The sequence below is a fragment of the Leptonychotes weddellii genome, chromosome 14 (assembly GCF_054177405.1).
Source record: "Leptonychotes weddellii isolate Sample4059 chromosome 14, ASM5417740v2, whole genome shotgun sequence".
Classification (NCBI taxonomy): Eukaryota; Metazoa; Chordata; class Mammalia; order Carnivora; family Phocidae; genus Leptonychotes; species Leptonychotes weddellii.
In genome coordinates, this window is record NC_138382.1 from 56,205,502 (window position 1) to 56,226,804 (window position 21,303).

Genomic DNA, 21,303 nt, shown 5'->3' on the forward strand with positions numbered 1-21,303 from the left:
GTCAGTCTCTCTGCTCAGCGGTGAGTCTGCTTCTCCCTCTCCCTCCTGTGATCTCTCTCGCTTTCATTCTCTCTCAAATAAATAAATAAAATCTTTAAAAAAAATAAACTGAGATGTGACCTATAACATTATGTTAGTTTTAGATGTACAATGTAGTATTTTAGTTTTTATACATAGTGCAAAATGACCATCAGAGTAAGTCTAGTTGACATCCATCACCACACAGTTATACGTTTTTTTCTTGTGATGAGAACTTTTAAGATCTACTCTTTTTTTCTGAGACTGTTCACAAATTATTGCTTTAAATGTATGTCATATATTTTTTTCATCAGTTTCAGAGGTAGAATTTAGTGATTCATCAGTTGCAGATAATACCCAGTGCTCGTTACATCAGGTGCCCTCCTTAATGCCCATCACCTGATTATCTCTTTCCCCCACTCACCTCCCCGTCAGCAACTCTCAGTTTGTTTCCTATAGTTAAGAGTCCCTTATGGTTTGCCTCCCTCTCAATTTTCATCTTATTTTATTTTTCCTTCCTTTCCCCTATGTTCATCTGTTTTGTTTCTTAAATTCCACATATGAGTGAAATCATATGGTATTTGTCTTTCTCTGACTGACTTATTTCGCTCAGCATAATACCCTCTAGTTCCGTCCACATCATTGCAAATGGCAGGGTTTCATTGTTTTTGATGGCTGAGTAATATTCCACATCTTCTTTATCCACTCATCTGTCAATGGACATTTGGGCTCTTTCCATAGTTTGGCTGTTGTGGACATTGATGCTATAAACATTGGGGTGCACGGGCCCCTTCGAATTACTGTGTTTGTACCCTTTGGATAAATACCTAGTAGTGCAATTGCTGAGTCATAGGGTAGTTCTATTTTTAACTTTTTGAGGAACCTCCATACTGTTTTCCAGAGTGGCTGCACCAGTTTGCATTCCCACCAACAGCGTAAGAGGGTTCCCCTTTCTCCACATCTTTGCCAACATCTGTTGTTTGCTGAGTTGTTAGTTTTAGCCATTCTGAGTGGTGTGAGGTGGTATCTCATTGTGGTTTTGATTTGCATTTCCCTGATGCTGAGTGGTGTTGAGCATTTTTTCATGTGTCTGTCGGCCATTTGTATGTCTTCTTTGGAGAAATGTCTGTTCATGTCTTCTGCCCATTTCTTGACGATCATTTGTATCTTGGGTGTGAAGTTTGATAAGTTCTACTTTCTTAGCAATGTTTAAATATACAGTACAGTAGAGGCACCTGGCTGGCTCAGTTGGTAGAGCATTCGATTCTTGAACTTGGGGTCTTGAGCTCAAGCCCCACAATGGGCCTAGAGCTTACTTTAAAAAATATATACAGTATATTATTAATTCTTTTCACCATGCTGTATATTACATCCCTAGGACTTATTTTATAACTGGAAATTTGTACCTCTTGACCACCATCACCCATTCATCCATATTTTTAAATTTTCTGGTAGTAGCCATCTTAATGGGTGTGAGATGATACTCTTTGGAAGTGGTGACTGCAAAGATGTTAGGACCATTTTCACTTCCTGTATCATCACTTGAGATCTTCGTGTTTTCCAGTGATTCCATTGTTTTCTTTTTTTTTTATTGTACATCCAATTATCCTTTATAACTCTTAATACTTGCCTCTCAATGCCACAAAATTTTGGCAATTTTTTTTTTCATAGGAATAGTGATCTAGGGGAGATGAAGAGATACTGAGATGACAGTAGGCTGCAAAGTAAGACTGAGTTGTTGAAATACAGGCTTAGTGAACATAACTTCATTGTTGTGTTATGATTCAAAGGAATAGCTAGGATGGTATCAGCCTAATGGTAATTCAAACCATAAAGCTTTTTTGGAATAGTTTAAAAACCAATTATTAAAAAGAATCACAACTTGGCTACCAATGCCATTTCTTTCTTTAGTTGGAGACAGTAGAACATCTCTGTTCTTTTGGGTTCATAAACTTGATAGCATGTTGTTTTCATTAAAATTTTATCACTCTAAATAACTGACAAGTTACTGTCTTTAAATTATATTCCTTTGTACCCTTTTTTTAAACTTTTCCTCTTGACTTGAAAGCAAATTCATAGCATTTTCTTTCTTTTTTTTTTTTTTAAAAGATTTTATTTGAGAGAGAGAGAGAGCGTACCCGCAGGGGGAGGGGCAGAGGGAGAGGGAGAAGCAGACTCCCCGCTGAGCAGGGAGCCCCATATGGGGTTCGATCGCAGGATCCTGAGATCATGACCTGAGCCAAAGGCAGACGCTTAACCAGCTGAGCCACCAGGTGCGCCCATAGCATTTTCTTAGAATAAGATATTTTATCTTAAACTTTGACCTCAGATTGGATTCTTTCACTTTAATAGTTTCTTGAGATATATTGCTTATTTTTTTTGTTATTTTTTACTTTAATATACTACATTAACTTAGTCTCCCCTAGTGATCCTGTGTAGACCATTTGTAGCTACCATTTTGTTCTCAGTGATTTTGCTTAAACTTTTCATAAAGCTCTTATACAAATGGGATATTTCAAATGGTGGTTTGTTAATTATTCTTTGGAACTCATAAGAGGAACACTAGGAATAGTAGTATTTTTAGGAAATTGTGGTTAGGTTCTTAGAATAATACATGAAAACCTATTTTAACCCAAAATATGGCAAAATTATTCTCCTTTTCCAGAGATATAACACATTCAGAAACCAATAAAATGAGCCATAGTTTATCCTTAGTGCTGATCTTAAGGGATACCTAAGTAGATTTGAATATGGAATAGATAGTAGTAAATAGATACTAATATTCTGAAGGAGAACCTTGGGTACATTAAAAAACTTAGAAATAGATCTGTTTCTTTGTTTAAAGGTATCACTAACAATATTTTTGCACGACTGGGCTTAGTTTTAGACCACAGATGATAGAGTGACAGAGAACTGAATAAGAAAGACGACTGGTACATGAAATTAATACATCACTCTAACAGGGCACATCACTGTAACAGTTACCATCTTTTGTTCCTCTTTATTCTTTTTGAAATCTTGGCACTTGCATTTGTGATTCCTATGTTATCCAATTTTGGAAATTATAAATTAGCATTTATGGTAGTATGTATTACTTGAGTAATATGATGAATGGAGTACTAAAATTGTGCTCAACTGTATGTACCTGTAACTTGATTCATAAACTTTAGTTTAAATTGTTAAATATCATCAAGAAACCTAGTCTTCATTTATAGAGGATGTTTTCTGCAGATGGATTATTTTGATATTTTAATTTAAATTGTTGATAGTTAAAAAAAATAAATTGTTGATGGATTTCTGACAGCCCTGACTGAGAAAAATCTGTAAGTAAATTTGACCTGAACTATTTATAATTGCTTTATTTTGTGTTGTGTTTTTAAATGATGACTGTATCTGTATCTGTATGCAGTTAAGCTATTTTGGACAAATTATGGAAAGATGTTAAGTACAATATAAAGGACAGTTAAAATTTGTTACATATATGACTAGTGAATATGTTATTTTAATAGCTCCCTAAAATATTTTTTGTTAAGTTTTTGCTATTAAAATTGTAAGTTCATTATAACAGTATATATTTAAGGTTCTCACGGAAATAGGAAATTTTATTTTAAAGATTTGTTATTGTTTTTTAGAGTCAGCTCAGTCAATGTAATAATGCCTTGGAGAACTCGGAAGAACTACTAGAATTTGCAACACGGTCACTAGATATAAAGGAACCTGAAGAATTTTCAAAGGTATAAAAAAACCAGCCAAAAAACCTAAACTAACCACTTAAATAGGAGGGCCTTATTTTAAAAAACGATGTTTTCCCTTTCAGTTTTGGATTTATTAAGTCATTTCTAATAAAAAAGTCTTTGTATTTCTTAAGTAAAATGCTATCTATTCATTTATTACAAAGTGGACACCTGGATATATGTGTCTTTAGGGTCATGAACAAATTATTTAATTTCTCTTTAATGCTTTATTCAGATGAATCAAGTTATATTTTCCTTTTCAGTTACATCCCAATTATTGGTCATTTATTTTAAGGGTACTTGTGTATTTTAGCTGAGTCATACCTTTGTTATAAATGTTTCATGACTAAGGAAAGAAGATTAATATTGCTATTAACATTCTTAAAAATCTAGTTTTATATTCCTTTCCTTCTTTGAGCTGATTGGGAAAACATCACTTGATGCATATGAGCACTGTAACCTAGTGAAGTTTGCTATTAAATTTATTATTAAATGTCCCACTGTTTAGTGTAATTGTTTGAATGTTTTATTAAAATATGAAAATGTAGGTTCTTATTTGAAGGGTATGTTTGGTATGAAGTATAAACAGTAGAATAATAAGACTGGTAATGTTTTAAGCTAAATCCTGGAATTTAAGAGATTCTGAATTCTAGATTCTAATTTTTATTTTAACTAGAGTCATTTTTAAATGATTACCAAATTATCAAATCAAATCTCTATTTGATGTAGAATATATTAAAAAATGGTGTGAGAGAAGTGGCAGCTTGAGCTATATAATTAGGAAAATATATATTGTGTAGTAATCTTAGCAAGATAAGATATTTGAGTTTGATATTAATTTCTTGGTCTTTGTGGACTATGTAGTGAATTTCATTAGTCTTAGAAAGGTGGCTTTATAATCCATTTGTGTTCATCTAATACTTTCATGATTTTTCTGTGAACTTGAAGGTAGAAAAATCTTCCTTGAGAAGGTAACATTTGGTGGCTTACATCCCTGCATTCTGAAAATGAATTTTAAAAATTGGTGCCTTTTAATGAAATGAACCAAAACAAAAGTTCTTTTGCTACAAATCCGTGAACTAATTAATCCTTGAATTTAGAGGTAGATTGTAAGTAGGTTCATCTTTGCACTTGGTAGGACTTGCTATATATAGGAATTATGAGGAAAATGTATCATACTTTAAGTACTTTAGAATATAGTTATCCATCACCTATTCAGAGGACTTTTATGGGATAACCTCAAATATCTGGAACATAGCCAAAAAAAACAAGTAAAAAATGTCTTGAATCATCAGAATTAGTGTCATAGAGTTTATGGGCAGGAATTCATTTTCTTTTTTCATGATAGTTTCTCAGAATCTAGTGACTATTATATACATGGTGCTACTAAATTTTTAGTTTTTTCTTTAGTTTCCTTGTCGTTAACAGAGTCCCCTTCTAGTGGAGTGGGGCAGCTGTTAATGACAGGCATAATCATAGCAACAAGAATTAACTGTTGAGAGCCTGAGAGTGAGGAAGAAGACAGGAAAACCATAAAACATGGACAGAAGTACTCAAAAACAACTTGAATCCAATTGCATTTAAGTAGGGATTGATGCTCGGAAAAACTGTGATCAAGTTTGTTTCTCCCAAGATTCCCTTTCTATTATTTTCAGACCTCTCCCCTTCCTCTCAAAGGCTACTGTTTTCTCTCTTTCCTTTGTCCTTTCCCACTTTGTTAAAACTTTTTCCCAGCTGATTGTAAATTGTAAAGGTTCTGATAAAATAAATTACATTGTGGTTTAAACATATTTTCTCAGTGTTCCATGTTGCTTCTTATTTTATATTTTTGGTTTTCCAGCATTTTGTAGTACTGCTTAATAGCTTAAACCATTTGGAAATGTGGTGAAATAAATTGTCAGTGTTACCTACCTAGAAATTGGAGTTTATTGTTCAAGAAAAATGCTTAACTGGGAGTTGTTTACAATTATATTCTTAGTACATCCACATAGTATCCAAATAATGGTTTGATTCCAAGTCAAAAGCCAAGATCCCTTGTTTCGCCAGGTGCATGGACTATAGGCTTGCCTCAAAGACCAAATTGCTGACAGAATAGGGAAGATGACTTTGAAGATTAATTATTGGAATTTGAAGAATAATTATCTAGTATGTTGTTAGATATTTGGAAAAAGAAATTCTTTTAAGGTGTACTGTTTATGAATATCCCATATTAAAGTGATTAAATCAGATTAATATGAACAGTTCATGGGCACAAAAAAAGCATAGGCTAAAATCCAGTCCATGAGTCTTTTTAGACTTCATTATCTTCAAAAAGAGTACTTTAAATACTGATATTTAAATGATCACGTTGCAGTACCTCAGCATGAGAATTGAATATGAAGCTATGCTGTTTACTAGTATTAGACAATCTGAAAATGAGTAAAAATGGCACAGATGGGAAAGGATTTTGGAATATACTTTCAGTAATTTTTTAAAATTTGGCATTACAAATTGGTTTTATTTTCACTATTTTTTTTAATTGTTAGAAGTTTGGTTGATAGTAAATATATGAAGAAGGATCACCAGCATATGAAATTTGGATCATTTGCTTTATTTCTGGATGGACAAGTAGCCAAAACCCCACCAAACCTGGCTTCTCTGCTAATAACTGGCCTGCAGAGCATTGCTTGGATCGTTTGACAAAATTAATATTTCTATTCTCCCACCCCTGAATTTAGAACTTGAATTCTACTTAGGAAAAGAGCTGAGTCTGTGGGGCAATTTCCAAGTCACTAAGCATCCACTTCCTCACTGTCTCGCCACACATAACCCAATTGTCAGACTAGAAGGGAGTGAATGGTTACCTGTACATGGAGCCTTCAGTGGAATAAAAAGTACAGAGTGGGGTGAAAGGGGAACAGTGTCTTCTGACTTGATCACAAATGAAAAGGGAGAATGGATTTTGTGTATTTTCCACTTCAGACTCACAGTCACTCGCCACTGGCATATTGTCCGGTTAGTGTCATCCTCTGACCACTGGGAGGGAGGAGCAGACGAGGGGTAGAAGCTCACTATGTTTTCAAGGGAAGAGGTGTTGGCAGAAGTGCTTTCTGTGGGTTGAAGTCAGGAATGCTGAGAGAGGAGAGGACCTTCACTGAAAGCATGCATGTTTCAGTTATGAAGGCAGTTTAAAAACAAATGTAAATATTTGTTAAGAGTAGCCCAGACTAATTTTTCACCTTTATTTCATTTGTGGGTGTTTATGTCTTACAGAAATATAGTTTCCTATTATATAAGTATGCTTAGTCATAGAACAGATGTATGCAGTACTGTATTAAAAGTTTATTTCAAGTTGTTTACTATAGCTTTCTGAAGACTAAAATGATCATAGTTTTTGAAAAGTAGTTCTTTATATAAACAGGTAAATATATAGAAAATATAAAACTCTTAACATATGGAATCAACTGCTTTGCAGTGTTTTTTTGTTTTGTTTTGTTTTTAAAGCTGGTATTTTTGCCAAAAGGAAAATAGCATTTTGAAGCTATCTCTTTTTCACTTTCTCTTACGTCCCTTTCATTTCCCAAGTCATTCCTTAATACAGTATCTTGGGGGTGAGGGTAGGATTCTCAATTATGTATTGTAAAAAATACTGGGAAAGTATTGTATGTTTGCCCCTTAGTCATTTTCAGTTTGTCTCAAGGAAACATTACAAAAATTTCTATCCCAAATCTAGTAGGAAAATCTGAAGTATAAAACTATGTGAACATACAGACAAGACTTGAAAAGTTTCTCAGTGTTGTGTGGCATTCAGAGTGTTAGTAGGAACTCTATTGGGCTTACCTGCAAATTAAAATAAAGACAGATTCTGTCAGGCAAATGCCAATTTTGAAATCTAGTTTTTGCTAGATTCATCATTTTGACAGTGTGAGTGTTTTTTTCTCTGTTGTTATTCAGAAACAGATATACAGTTGGCCCTTAAACAACATGGGGATTATGCGCACTGACCTCCATGTAGTTTAAAATCTGTGTGTGACTTTTGACTCACCCAAAACTTAACTATTCATAGCCTACTTTTGACGAGAAGACTTACCTATAACATAGTCAATTAACGCATATTTTGTGGTATATGTATTATATGCTGCATTCTTACAATAAAACTAGAGAAAATAAAATATTACTAAGAAACTCGTAAGGAAAAGAAAATACACTTACAACACTGTGCTGTAAAAATCCTGGGCATATAAGTGGACCCACGCAGTTCAAACCTGTGTTGTTCAAGGGTCAACTATATTATTTTTCTTGCTTTTTATTAATACTCTGATTTTAACTAACTTTTCCCTTGCGGCCTCTTCATTTCAGCCTATATTTCAGAGAATTAGATTGTTAAAATGCTTAATTTATTTTGGATAAATTTTAAAAGTTGCTGTGTGCAAATAAGATGGCTTAGGATGGACTTTTAGAGTTCGAAGATACTTTAGTGCTCATCACTTTATAGATGAGATAACTGAATCCTAAAAGAGTTAAGTGACTTGCTGGTTAGTGTTGTATGAAACTCAGATCTCTTAAGCCTTGGTCTCATGCTCCATATTTTTTGCTGAGTTTTAGAACTTTTGCTTTGGGAAGAAATTTGGAAATCTCAAATTTTGTTCTTTTTGGGTAAATGATTCATTGAGTACAATACGGAAGATCTAAAACTTCTTTATTTTATTATTATTCCCATTTTAACTATTTAGAAAATACTATTCGGTTAGCTGCTCCACAGTAGAGTTATTTTAGGGTACTTTGCATCTAACATCTTTCTATAAAAGGAGAAAAATCGGGCACCTGGGTGGCTCAGTCGGTTAAGCGTCTGCCTTCAGCTCAGGTCATGATCCCAGGGTCCTGGGATCGAGTTCCGCATCAGGCTCCCTGCTCAGCGGGGAGTCTGCTTCTCCCTCTGCCTGCCGCTCCCCCTGCTTGTGCTCTGTCTGTGTCAAATAAATAAATATTTAAAAAAAGAAAAGAAAAGAAAAATGACGATATCAAGAAGAAATACAGAAACAATAAGATCTTAACCTTTAGAGTGCTTGCTAAATTCATGGAAGAAAATAGTTTCTATATCTACTTAGAGGAGATTAAAAACAAGAGAGATTGGGAAAAGATCTGGCTTAAATTCTTTATACTTTATTGGTAATTATGAAGAACCATTTGTGAATACTCCTACTTGTACTCTTGTTACACGAAGTTTGGTCTGAGGTGACAGATTCCTAAAACTGATAAAGGATCAGAATTGTAAGATTTATTTTTAAAACATTTAGAGAGATGGAGGAAGGGAATGAGAGAGAAAGAAGCCATCTCTGAATAAAGAGAAATGAAGTGTTGGCAAACAAGATTTCAGTAGAAGATTGAAATAGAAATAGTGATTAAAATTGAAATTGAAAATAGTGATATTGAGCAGGGTAATATAGCTAATGTTTCTTGAAGGCTTTCAAATAATATACAGTAGCATTACCCCAAAATCTAAAGATTCGACTGAGACCTGTTCATAACTCACTAAGTGGAATTATATAGATGCAAATAAATATGTTAGAGATAGAGCAGTGGTAAATTCTGGAATCATTTGGTACTTGGTAAACAGAGATGTTTAATTGACAAAAACACATCACTCTTGAAATTGAAACTTAGAGGAATCAAGCAATACAGTAATGTGTATCTTTTGGATAGATTTCTACTTTGGGAGAAGAAATTCCAGAAAAAAATTAAACAATTTATTTTCCAATTTAAGATGTTTCTTAAAATTAGGCCCTTTTAGAGAAGTATCTTCAGAATTTGAGACTTTCTACCCTTTTATCATTGCATAGAATAACTTTTTCAACCCCTTCTGCATTTACACAGTGTATATACTGTTAAATTCGAACCTAAATGAAAGAGGAACCGCTGAGTCTTCAGTTTGATCACTTGGGTATGTTTATATATAAATGCACAAGACAACAATTTTTCCAACATTATTTGGCTTTTCATCTGCTCCTTTTCTGGTTTGTCACAAGCAGCCTAGTACATTAAATGATAAGAAAGCTTTACATGCATGTACACATGTGCACACTTGTACACAGACACACTAAAAAATGGCACCTTAACTAAGTTAAGTAATACTAGACACAAAATTGAATCATTATGGTCAGTTTAAAAGACAGTATTGGGGGTGCCTGTCTGGCTCAGTCAGTAGAGCATGTGATTCTTAATCTCAGGGTCATGAGTTTGAGCCCCACATTGGGTGTAGAGATCACTTTTAAAAAATTGTTGTAAGGAAATTAAACATATATAGTGTATAATGTTCTTGAAAGATGAAAGAAAATCTCTGTTAAAAAAAAGACAGTTATGGTCTTCATATTATTGGGTTCTTTGAGAGTGATTGGTAAGTAACATTCTTCTAACCAAGTTCTAAACCAGTTAGGAAATAAGATAAAGCAATAAAGCTGATAAGAGGCCAAATACCAATCAAATGATATTGGAGAATTTAGCTTATATCAGTGGGCAAGCGTTCTAATATTAATCCTAGAGTTAGTCAAACTTGCCCACTTAGGTGTGGTCAATACAAGGGTACGTCAGCTCTGTGTATGTGTGTGAGAGCCTGTTTCTGTGAAACTTCCTACGTAGAGGGAAAGAACAGAATATATGTTCTCTGTAGACAAGCAAGCTGCCAGAAAGAGGGAAAAATAGCTGAGCTACTTATTTCTAGTTTCTCCTTTCAAATCATAATCAGATTAAGTCCTTTCGCCTCACCCAGAGAAATGAAGGAATAGAAGAGGCTAAAGGAGTAATGCTAGTGGCACTTCTCCATAGGTAAAGAAACACCAAGAGCAGAGGAGTTTCCTATTTCTCTCTCCTGACATTTATATTAAAATCTTTGGTTATAAATCTAGCTGTAATGACAATTTTTAAAAATGAGTGTAATTGACTTTCCTAACATTTCTTATTCCTAGTACCAAAGTAGTGTTATGACTTAAGACCCATATTAATGCCACCAAATTGGGTTGTTTGCTGTAGAATGTGGAGCTTGGAAAGGATCTGTAGAAACAGTAAGGACTAAAATTTCTTAATAAAGGAAAGAGAATGATTAGTATACAGGTCTCACAATTGATTATGGTAGTGTTGGAAATGTGTCATATGCTGATCTCCTAAATGTCAGTTCTGGTTTTTTGTGTAGAAAGGTACTCAGATCAGAATATTTTAGGATGGGTATAAAAATGACCAATACCAAATAAGAACAAGATTAGAACTGAAGAAGAGAGGTAATAGAAACATTGTTAAATTTAATAATTATTAATATTACCATGTGCCAAGGTTTATGCTAGGCCTAGGTAGGGTGTAGAGCAAAACAGCCATGTTTTACGTTGGATGCGTTGTTAATTATGGTGGTTAGTTTGGGGGAAAAAAGCTTTTGTTGAATATATTATATATAAATGTGAAGGGGACAGCGGGTTTTGTGTGTATTTTTCATTGTTTTTCTGTATACTGTACAGCACCAAGTGATAACTATGCCCTTTCCTAAACTTCTGCTAGCATTCTCAAAAAAAAAAAAAAAGATATCTCATGCCGAGTAGGTTTAAGTTAGCAGCTTCTATGAAGTCATCTCAGGGAAAGACCTTATTGCCAGAAGTATTTCTCTGGTTTCTCCCTGTCTGAATTTTTGTCATTATAACTTTATTCTTTGGGGTAAAGGATTGAAGAACTGCAGCCCAGTTTTATATGTTAGCAGGCAAGCTCTCAAAATGCAAAGTCTTTGCCCAGGGAAGGCATATAGAGAAAACTTGGAATAACCATGATGAAGTGGTGAAAGAGATCATTGAAGAAAAATTGGAGAGCAGATTTAAAATGTATAAGAAAACCATTAGGTTGCATAGAAATGTGTGCCCCATGAAGGAGATTGATTGTTCTAGTTGAGTGTCAGACTGAATTGGAAGTGGAGGTATATTTTGATGATCTTAAGGTAAGGAAAAATGTGTATAGTCATCTGGAATTAGTTTGAAGTGTTCAATTTTCCTCCTTTTGAGGTGATTTATATGGGGTCTGGATTTTTTTTTTTTTTAACTATAGTTCTAACATCACATTATGTAAGCTGATGTGAACTGTACAGATTTCCTGTAATTCATGTTTTGGTGACTGTGAACTAATCTATTCCAGGGTTTATATCCTAACTTTTCTTGCATGTCACTGCCATTGAAACTTGCATGAAAAGCACTAACTGCCTTCTTTCTCTTCTCCCTGATTTGCTCCAAGGCTGCCAGACAGATCAAGGATAGGTATGGTATAAAACCTATGTTTTTATATAAGTATCAATATTGAAGTCAGAAATGAAATTCAAGAACAGTTTCTTTTTAGACTTTCATTGGTTAAAATGAAAATACCTAATGGCCATGTACAAAAAAAGAAAATCTCTTTTGCATATCTTCTGGAATAAACAATGTATCAGCAAGATTTTTTTAAAAACATAGTTGTGGACAATTATGTACTCCCAAAAGAATTTCATTTCTGGTATAATATAGTTAGTTTTAGTATAGTTCTTAATTAGCTATGAATGGATAGAGACCCATTTTGGATAATTAAAAAATACGTAGTCCTGGAATGTGTTTTTTTGTTGTTCACAAATTTTATAAGTATGTCTTATTTTCTGAGAAGTCATAGCATTTTTAATAGTCCTTAAGAGCTAAAGCTCCCCTGTTTGACTGCTCTCCTGTTTAACACCTTTGTATTCTCATTCCATCCTGTTCCTGGTGCCATCTCTTCTGTTTCTCATGCCACTACTGTCTAACGTGTGGGAAGAGAAAATGAAAGAAAATGATGAGACTGTCTTAAAAGGTCTTTCTCATTGGTAGAGCCAGGATTAAGAAAGGTAATTTAGTATTTGCACTAATGAAAACACCAAAGGGCCAGAAGAGCTGCTGGCAGTTCTGGATTGAGTTACCCCAGAGGGGATGGTTTTGATGTTCCTGGCTAATCACTGAGCTTTGACTGTAGTGAGATTATCACTTAAGGTTTCTTCCTTTGAGGATTATGAGATTCTCTGAAAGGCATAGCTCTTCAAAGCACCACTCTGAATCCTAGATTAAATTATTTATTCTTCATCAGGTAATTCACAAAATTATTCATCATAGATTGTGTGAAAACCAGTGTGTCTATTGTTAATTTTGGCTGAAGTCTTCAATTCTGTTTTTCTGATGGTCTTTTGTTTGACTGGAGCCAAGATTCACATGGCACTCATAGCACTCTTAGCACAAAAACTAATTTTTATGCAGTTTTGGTATATTTTATATCAGGGAGTGGTTAAAGACATGGATCATCTTATCAGTCCTAGATGTAGAAAGGTGATTATGAGAGTTTGAAGGTGAAAAGTATTGGCTGTATGAGGAGTGGATGCTCGTAGGTAGGTCAGTTTTTTGGATAAGGTATAATTGGGTTGTTGTCTGCTGGAATTTGCTACATGTAATCCATCTTTCACTGTGGTTAGATTATTCTTCTGTTTAGCCACTTACTCCACTAAGTCTTGCTATGGTCTCTGATTTTCTGGATTAGAAGTCATTTCCTAATCAGGCTTTGGCCTATCCAAGGACTTTGCGAGGACCCTTGCAAGATCTTCTCTTGTCCTCTCCTAGGAATCTATATGGTTCTGTGCTTCCAAGAATCCTATCCTTACCCCTGACATCTTTCTCTATCCAGATTTGTTTGTCAGAATTTAATGATGAATTTTCATGGTTGAACGCAAAGCTTCAGTGAAGCTTGACTTCTTTGCCTCTTCTAAGCCCATTTCTTGGCTTGATTTCGTCAGTTTCCAGGTGATAGCAGGAGTCAGGGTTCCTTTTCTCTGTCAGCGCAAACTCCCCCCCCCCAAAAAAAATTATACATTATTTATTTTGGCTACCCATGAAATTTTTACTTACTGACCAAGAACACTTCTGGGTCTTGGCTTAATTTTTTAAACTTGATTTTTAACTTCAAAATGTCCAGGTTTCTCTGATATATATGTATTACATATATATTGGTATTAGGTACTCTCCGAGGAAACAGGCTTCTAGAATTCCATAATTGCCATTTATGATATAAAAATAATTTAAATATATAGTCATAGTAAAATAATTTTTACTAAGGGAAGAAAGGATCATTCCCTTATATTGAGGGCAGAAGTGGAATTTTAAGGAGGAGTGTGTAACACCTGAGCAGGGAATCAAATATATAAAAATGAAAGCATCTGTGAGAACTGAATATTTATCATTTGTTGTGATAGAAGTTATGCAGGAAAAACAGTGGGAATGACAGGAAAAACTAAGCAACTACAATGAAAAGATAATAGCAGATCTCTGTAACTTTACAAATCACTGGTATGTATTTACGGATGCTTTTAGTAATGTTGGAAGATGACTAGTTGAGGTTTGTTGTGGTCTTACGGTTCTTGAAAGAAAAGGGTCATGAAAGGGTGAGTCAAGTTAGATACTTTGAGGAAATAGAAAGTGTTCATCCATATGTTTTGCAGTTATTTTTTCTTTGTAAAAAGGAAACTAAGGGGGAAAGGATCTTTGTATTCAGCTGTACTATAGGAAATAAACCAAGAAAGTCAAGGTGAATGAAAACATTCCTAACCATATGGATCCTGTAATGTTAGAGAATTATCTATGGATTTTAGGTTGATTTGGGTTTTCAGGCACAATTATCTAAATATTCAGTTTAAAAATAAAAAATTCAGCCTTTTGAAAAATTATAGCATTGTTGTACATCTAAGTTGGTTTATGGAGACTGAAATTTTCATTGACTAGAAAATAAAGGTCATTCTTGTTTTTTAGGTTTTGATAGACCTTTCTAATGCACTTTTGGAGGACATTCTTTTTCTTTGAGGCCACAGTGATTAAAATGAAGTTTTATAGATAAAGTTTCAGATTTAAATTCCCTGAAACACTTTCAGATATTTTTTTCCAACAGTTCTCAACAAACATTTAAATAGGTTTAGAAGTATCCAAGTAGGTTCAAACCCATTCATTGATTCCGTGGTCATTTACTAAGTACCTATCTGAATCTGTCTCTTTAAGAAGTCTTCAAATGGAAAGATACTTGGGACTTTAAAGAACAAAGTAAGACTTAGCCTTTGTTCCTAACTATATAATCTGAAATTTAATCATTGAGAACCAACAGCTTAAAGTAATGTGTGTGAAATATTCAGCATTATGCTTGACTTTCAGTGAGTTCGCTTCCCCATAAGTTGTATTTCACTATAGCAGGTTCTTCTTGATCAGTAGATCAGCTGTTGTTGACTCGTTGTTATTAATAAAGTGATTACTTTCCTAGTTTTAAAGTGAAATAAAATAACTGAATACAACAACAGCTTGATGTTTTTTATCCCAAAATAACTGAATATAGCAACAAGTTTAATATCTTTCATACCACGTATCCCTGGGTAGATTAGGCAGATCTGAATGACTAAGCCTGGTATTCCCTTTGTTCCTCAGCTCTATTTACTACTCCCAAATTGTGTACTAGCAGGACAACATCCATGAATAGTACTTTTGTATCATTCTTTGACCAAAGATATTAATATCACAAAGATATTTGTGATAACTTCTGGGAATTTACTGTAATATGAAAAATTGAAATTTGAGATAAAATGACAAATTATTTGAATATGAGAATTTCTTTTAATCTCCAGTTTTCATTGACAGAACAGTTCCCCATACTTTGGGTAAAATGAGGTCTGGTATGGCTTCTTTCTTTTTTGGGGGGGGTTTCCTTTTGTTGTTTTTTATACCACATTCATCTATTAAATATTTGTTGAACTATTATTTCCATGGCATATGGTTTCAAAAGGCTGTTTCTCCTTGTATCCTTCCATGTAGGTGATGTCGATATATCAGGGTGACACCTACTAGCATGGTATTCAAAATAGTGATTTCACTTCTCTCCTTTCTCATCCATGCGCTATCTTTAGCAGCTACCAGGCTGTACAGTATTTGGTCAGGCTACTTTTACTCTTAATTGAAGATACATGGAGTAGCTGTGACTACTAAGGAGAATATACAGTTCGTTATTTGGCATATGAAAAGGAGTGAGGTTGGCATCAGGAAGTCAGTGAGATTGAGTGTACAGAGGTTCAGATACCTATTGGGTCTGTTAATGATGATTTATATGGGATATTTTCTCTTGTGATATTTTTGTGTGTAATTTTATAAAACTGCCTGAAGGAAAGTTGCTTTGTCTAAATTTAAAAACATTTTACAGTTTAGTTAATTTTCAAAAGACTAAGAACAAATTTCTTTTTAGCTTTGTTACCTTTGTTATAGTTTCTGAAATCACTAAAGTGAAATGACTTCTGTCTTTTCATTTATAAATTAAATATGGTATACTCCCCATTCTTTTATTTTTAAAAGTATGTTTGTGTTTACCGTAGAGTAACAATGGCTTCAGCCTTTCGCCTTTCTTTGAAACCAAAGGTCAGTGACAACATGACTCATTTAATGGTGGATTTTTCTCAGGAAAGACAGATGCTGCAAACTTTGAAGTTTTTGCCAGGTAAGTATATACATATATTAACATATAAAGTGTTTTTGTTTTTGTAATGAACTTTGAAATGTAAATACTGAGAAGTATAGTGTGGGTTTTTTTCTTCATTCAGCTAAGGAATAATTAAATTTGCTAGTCTTTAGTTTTAGAGAATTATTTTACTGGTAGTAAAAATTCCATTTTGAGAATCCCATTATTATTAGTTTTGCAGAGAGAAGCAATATGTCATGATGGTTAACAGTGGGTTTTGGGGCCAGACTTGGACTTGAATCCTGGCTGCCAGTTATTTGCTGTGAACCTTGAACAAATTATTTAACTTTGTTTCATTTTCTTCATCTTTAAAATGTGATGTTACTCTTCAACGGTTTGTATAAGGATTAAATGAATTGAAACCTCTAAGTCACTTGAAAATAGTACTTGGCACATACTTAACACTCAGTGCATGTTAGTTGCTGTCATTACTAGTATAGTTGTGGTTGTTGACTCAGATGGACTTTTATTTCCAGTAATAATATGTTAATATTGGTTTATTAGAGTATTAGTATGAGGATATTCCAGTAGCCAAAACCATTTGAAATTGAGTCCCAAATTATTTTCCACGTGTGTGAGAGAGCCAACTAAGTACCTTTTGTTGGTATTTTCTTTTTAGCTAACATGAAGTAATGGTCTTAGGTTGATAGCTAAAACAGTTTGGACATGGTGATTTGAGGGATCAGGTGCTTTTTTACTTATTTACAGGTGCTTTTTACTTACAGGTTCTAGTTAGAACTGGCTTTAACTTTTGGAGGTTAGCTATTTTTCAATAGAGAATGTTGTTCAAATGAAACCATTCTCTGAATATTTGGTCAGGGACTTTAAAATATGATTGTAAAGACAGGTTAGTAGTCATGAAACTATAATGGAACTAATGAGGGTAGTATAAGTGAAGTATTAACTTGTGTGGTACAGGTCAGAAGTTCTAGAGGAGTTTATGGAAGGAAAAGATGAGAGAAGGAACCATAGGTGTAGACTAGAGGAAGAAGGTATACTTGTCAGTGGATATCTACCTATAAATTGGCCTTTCGGAATTACTATTATATTGTAGTTCACACTACTTCTAAATTCAGAAGGAGAGTCAGGAGTGGTGGATTGTGAATATACACATGAGTATTATTATTTTGATTAAAAAAAAAAAACTAAAAAGCAATCTTCTCACCATTACTTTCTTTCTCTTGGATTTTCTGTGATGGCTTAATAGACCAAGGCCATGTTTATTATATTGTCAAGTAGATTGCATGCACAGTTAGGATTCCTTCTTTTGGGAAACTGTTAAGACATTCTAAAGCAATGAGGTATAATAAAAACAAATCCTTTTGTGGAGGAGTTTCATCTGAAAGGAAAAATATAATAGGTTGTGAAAATTTATGAAAGATGAACTCCTATCACTAATTTTTTATTCTGCTATAGCATAAGAATTTTCCATAAGACGGAGTCAGATTAACTTAGAAAAATGAGTACCTTTATCCTTTAATAATCCATTCCATAAACACCACAAAAATCAAAACTCTACACTGTATTATGTATAGTAACAGGAATTGTAGACTTAACTTGAGTCTGAAAGATGGAAGTGATGATGATGGATGGTAATAACTACAGTCATTTTCTTCTACTCTAAGCTATTTTTTATACATTGAAACTTAAGAATTTATATCCTTCTCCTCTGTGAGCTTCTACAGCTGAGAAGAGAAACTTGTCTGTGGCAAGGTTGATGTCACTTGTCCTTTCACATTCACATGCGGAGAATGTCAAATTCTTGAGCCAGTTTCCACACTATTGCCAGTTAAGTGTTACTTTATGGAAATTGCTTTCCATTCTCATTTTCAAAGAGAGTTCTGCATTCCTAAGTAATATTTTATGTTACAAGTGTACCACCTTTCATCTTCCCCTGAAGTTCTCTCCCTCATTTGATGAACGCTTCTCTTACTTCTGTATAGAATCTTGGGTGAACTTTCCACATATTAGACCCAAGTAAACCTTAATTTGATATACCAGTCTTAAATTATCTAAATTTTCTTTCTCCTCCCAACTATCACCACTTTCTTGGATTTTTTTTTTTTTTCATTTTTACCTTAGTTACCACTTCAGCAGTTTGTTCTCTTTTGCGGACCATTATTCCTAAGAAAGAAGTATCTACTTTCCTGTATATTCTTACAGGAATGGCAGCTGAATTAAGAGGTAGACAGTGGAGTGTTAGCTGGGCCTGCTTACAAATTAAATGATTCTTGTTTTCTCTTAGCCTCTTGGAACTTTAAGTACAGGTTTTTGACTCAGCAAAATTATGAAATTGCTACATGCCATATGCCTTTACATTTCCTCACATGTAGGCAGTGCAGAGCATATTAAGTTCATAAATGCCTGTGGTTTATCCCCTTGGCAATGAATAGTAATCTGTATCACTTACGTTTCAATAATAGAGATTAGCGTCTCTTAAGTGTTATAGGGACAAGAACCCTACAAAACAGAAAAGGAAATTAACAGTAATGACAAATGATAAATACTTATTTGGTTGTCTTTTGTCTTACTAATAAGGCATATCAGATTCTAAATAGTTATTGTACAGTTACACACATACAAGAATTGAACTTTGGATACTATAGTTAAGGGAGATCAGTTGTCCCATTTTTCTCCCTTCCTCCTTTTGTTACTAGTTAGGCTTGAAGATGTAAAATTTACATCAAATTCTTTTCATCTTGGTTTTTTTTTTTTTTTTTTTATAAAGAGCTTGGTGGAGCCTGATGCTAGGCTATGGGGCTTGAACTCATGACTCTGAGATCAAGACCAGGGCTGAGATTAAGAGTCAGACGCTTAGCTTACTGAGCCTCGCAGGCGCACCAACGACTCATCTTGGTCTTGATTATTTTATCTAAGATGTAAAATACTTGGTTTACTTTATTATTTGTTAAGTTCCACATTGGTTTGCATTTTAACTTCTGTATATAATTCTTTTGTTGTCATCGTTTTTAAAAATTAATACTTTGTGGGGTGCCTTGATTCTCGATTTCGGCTCAGGTCAGATTTCAGCGTCCTGAGATCAAGCCCCGCATCAGGCTCTGCACCAGGCATGGAGTCTGCCTGAGATTCTCTCTCTCCTTTTCTCTCTGCTCCTCCCCACTGTGTGCGCACGTGCACACACACACACACACACACACACACACACACATGCTCTCTCTCTCTCAAAATAAATAAATCTTAAAAAAAATTAATACTTTGTTTTTTAGAACAGGTTTAGGTTTATGGAAAATTGAGTAGATTGTACAGAGACTTACCATATATCCCTTCTCCCCCAAATACAATTTACCCTATCATTAACATCTTGCATTAGTGTGGCACATTTGTTGTAATTGATGAACCAATATTGATACATTATTATTAACTGAAGCTCTTAGTTTACATTAGGGTTCATTTTTTCTTTGGGTTTTGACAAATGTATTATATCACGTATCCACCATGACATCATACAGAATAGTTTCACTGCTCTAAAATTCCCCTCTACTCTGCCTGTACATCCCTTGTATCCTGCAGCCTTGCTATAATGGCTTGTTAGTTCCAGGAATTTTTTTTTTTTCCTTGATTCTTCAGATTTTCTACATTGACATTGATGCCATCAGTGAGCAAAGGAGCTTTTATTTCTTCCTTCCTAATCTGTATACCTTTTACTTCCTTTTCTCATCTTATTGCATTTAGCTAGAACTTCCATGGAGTACAGTGTTGAATACGAGTGGTGAAGGGAGACTTGCCTTAGAAGAAAAGTATCTAGTTTCTCAATATTAAGTATAATGTTAACGGTAGCTTTTTTGTAAATGTTCTTTATCAAGTAAAGTTCTTCTGTGTTTTGGTTCGCTGAGTTTTTGTCATGAGTGTCAAATATTTTTTCTCTGTTGATAAGATCATGTGATTTTTCTTCTAATGTGATCGATTACATTAATTGATTTAGAATGTTAAACCAGCCCTGTATACTTGGAATAAGTCTTTTAAAAACTCTTTTTAGTGACAGAATGTTTAACTACAATATCTGCAGTTTCACACATTTTAGACACATCTATGTCACTGGAGGACCATGTTCTTCAATTAAGTCTCTTGTTTTGCAAATGGAACATCTGTTGATGTTGAGGAGCTATGGAAAATCTCTTCTATGGAAAAGAAATGAATTACTGTTCATAGATGTTAGTTATGGCTCATTTACCCTGGTTAATTTTAATGACTCATAGAACTCTTTGCAGAAACATCTAAAAATCCTAAAGTATTTTTGGGGGTATGGGGAGTTCATTTTTGTTTAGTGATGAGAAATTACAATTCTTTTATAAATAAGATTTTAAAAATACATTGAAACTATCTTAAATTACTTTAATCATTGGATTCAAAGCAAAGTTTTCTATTTTGTTTTCAGTGATTTAATATATATTCTACAGCTGTTTGAAGTAGCAGATTAAGAAGTATGTGTTGAGAAATAACAAGTTATTCTTGATTCTTTATCTTTGGCATGTTTGAATTGCTTTTTGCCAACTAGGATTTTAATAAACTTTGAATAAGTCTATAAAAAAACTTGAAACATGAATTTTTAAGTGGAACTTTGAAAAATAGTTATTTTGCATTTATTAGGTTACCCTTTCTCTTAGCCTCATTCAGTTGTACCATTCAAAAGCAACATGAAAAGCAGCTTGAATGACAAACATAAATATTGGATTATTACTATAATAAATGAAATGAACCTTTTTTTTTTTTCTTCAGTCCCTAAAGCTCCAGAGATAGATCCAGTAGAGTGTTTGGTGGCTGACAATTCTGTAACAGTAGCTTGGAGAATGCCAGAAGAAGATAATAAGATTGATCATTTTATACTGGAACATCGGAAAACTAATTTTGATGGACTTCCACGTGTAAAGGATGAACGATGCTGGGAAGTAATCGATAATATTAAGGGTACCGAGTATACACTATCAGGTAAAAGGACTGCATTTCATGAATCTCATTCTCAGAAAGTAAATGTAATTGTGAAAAATATTTTGAGTTACTT

The 21,303-nt window shown here is 33.9% G+C and overlaps 1 protein-coding gene across 5 annotated transcripts in view; it reads left to right on the forward strand.

Annotated features, from left to right (window-relative positions):
• Window positions 1-21,303, forward strand: part of FSD1L (fibronectin type III and SPRY domain containing 1 like) — a 65,637-nt gene that overhangs the window by 19,885 nt on the left and 24,449 nt on the right. For all 5 annotated transcript variants that reach the window (XR_014140097.1, XM_081803300.1, XM_031027626.2 and 2 more), the window contains 4 exons: window positions 3,651-3,752; window positions 11,991-12,013; window positions 16,141-16,262; window positions 21,021-21,230. Coding sequence is in view for 4 of the 5 variants with exons in the window: in XM_081803300.1 (XP_081659426.1) it covers window positions 3,651-3,752; window positions 11,991-12,013; window positions 16,141-16,262; window positions 21,021-21,230 (457 nt within the window). In the remaining variant the exon portion in view is untranslated. The remainder of the gene's footprint in view (window positions 1-3,650; window positions 3,753-11,990; window positions 12,014-16,140; window positions 16,263-21,020; window positions 21,231-21,303) is intronic.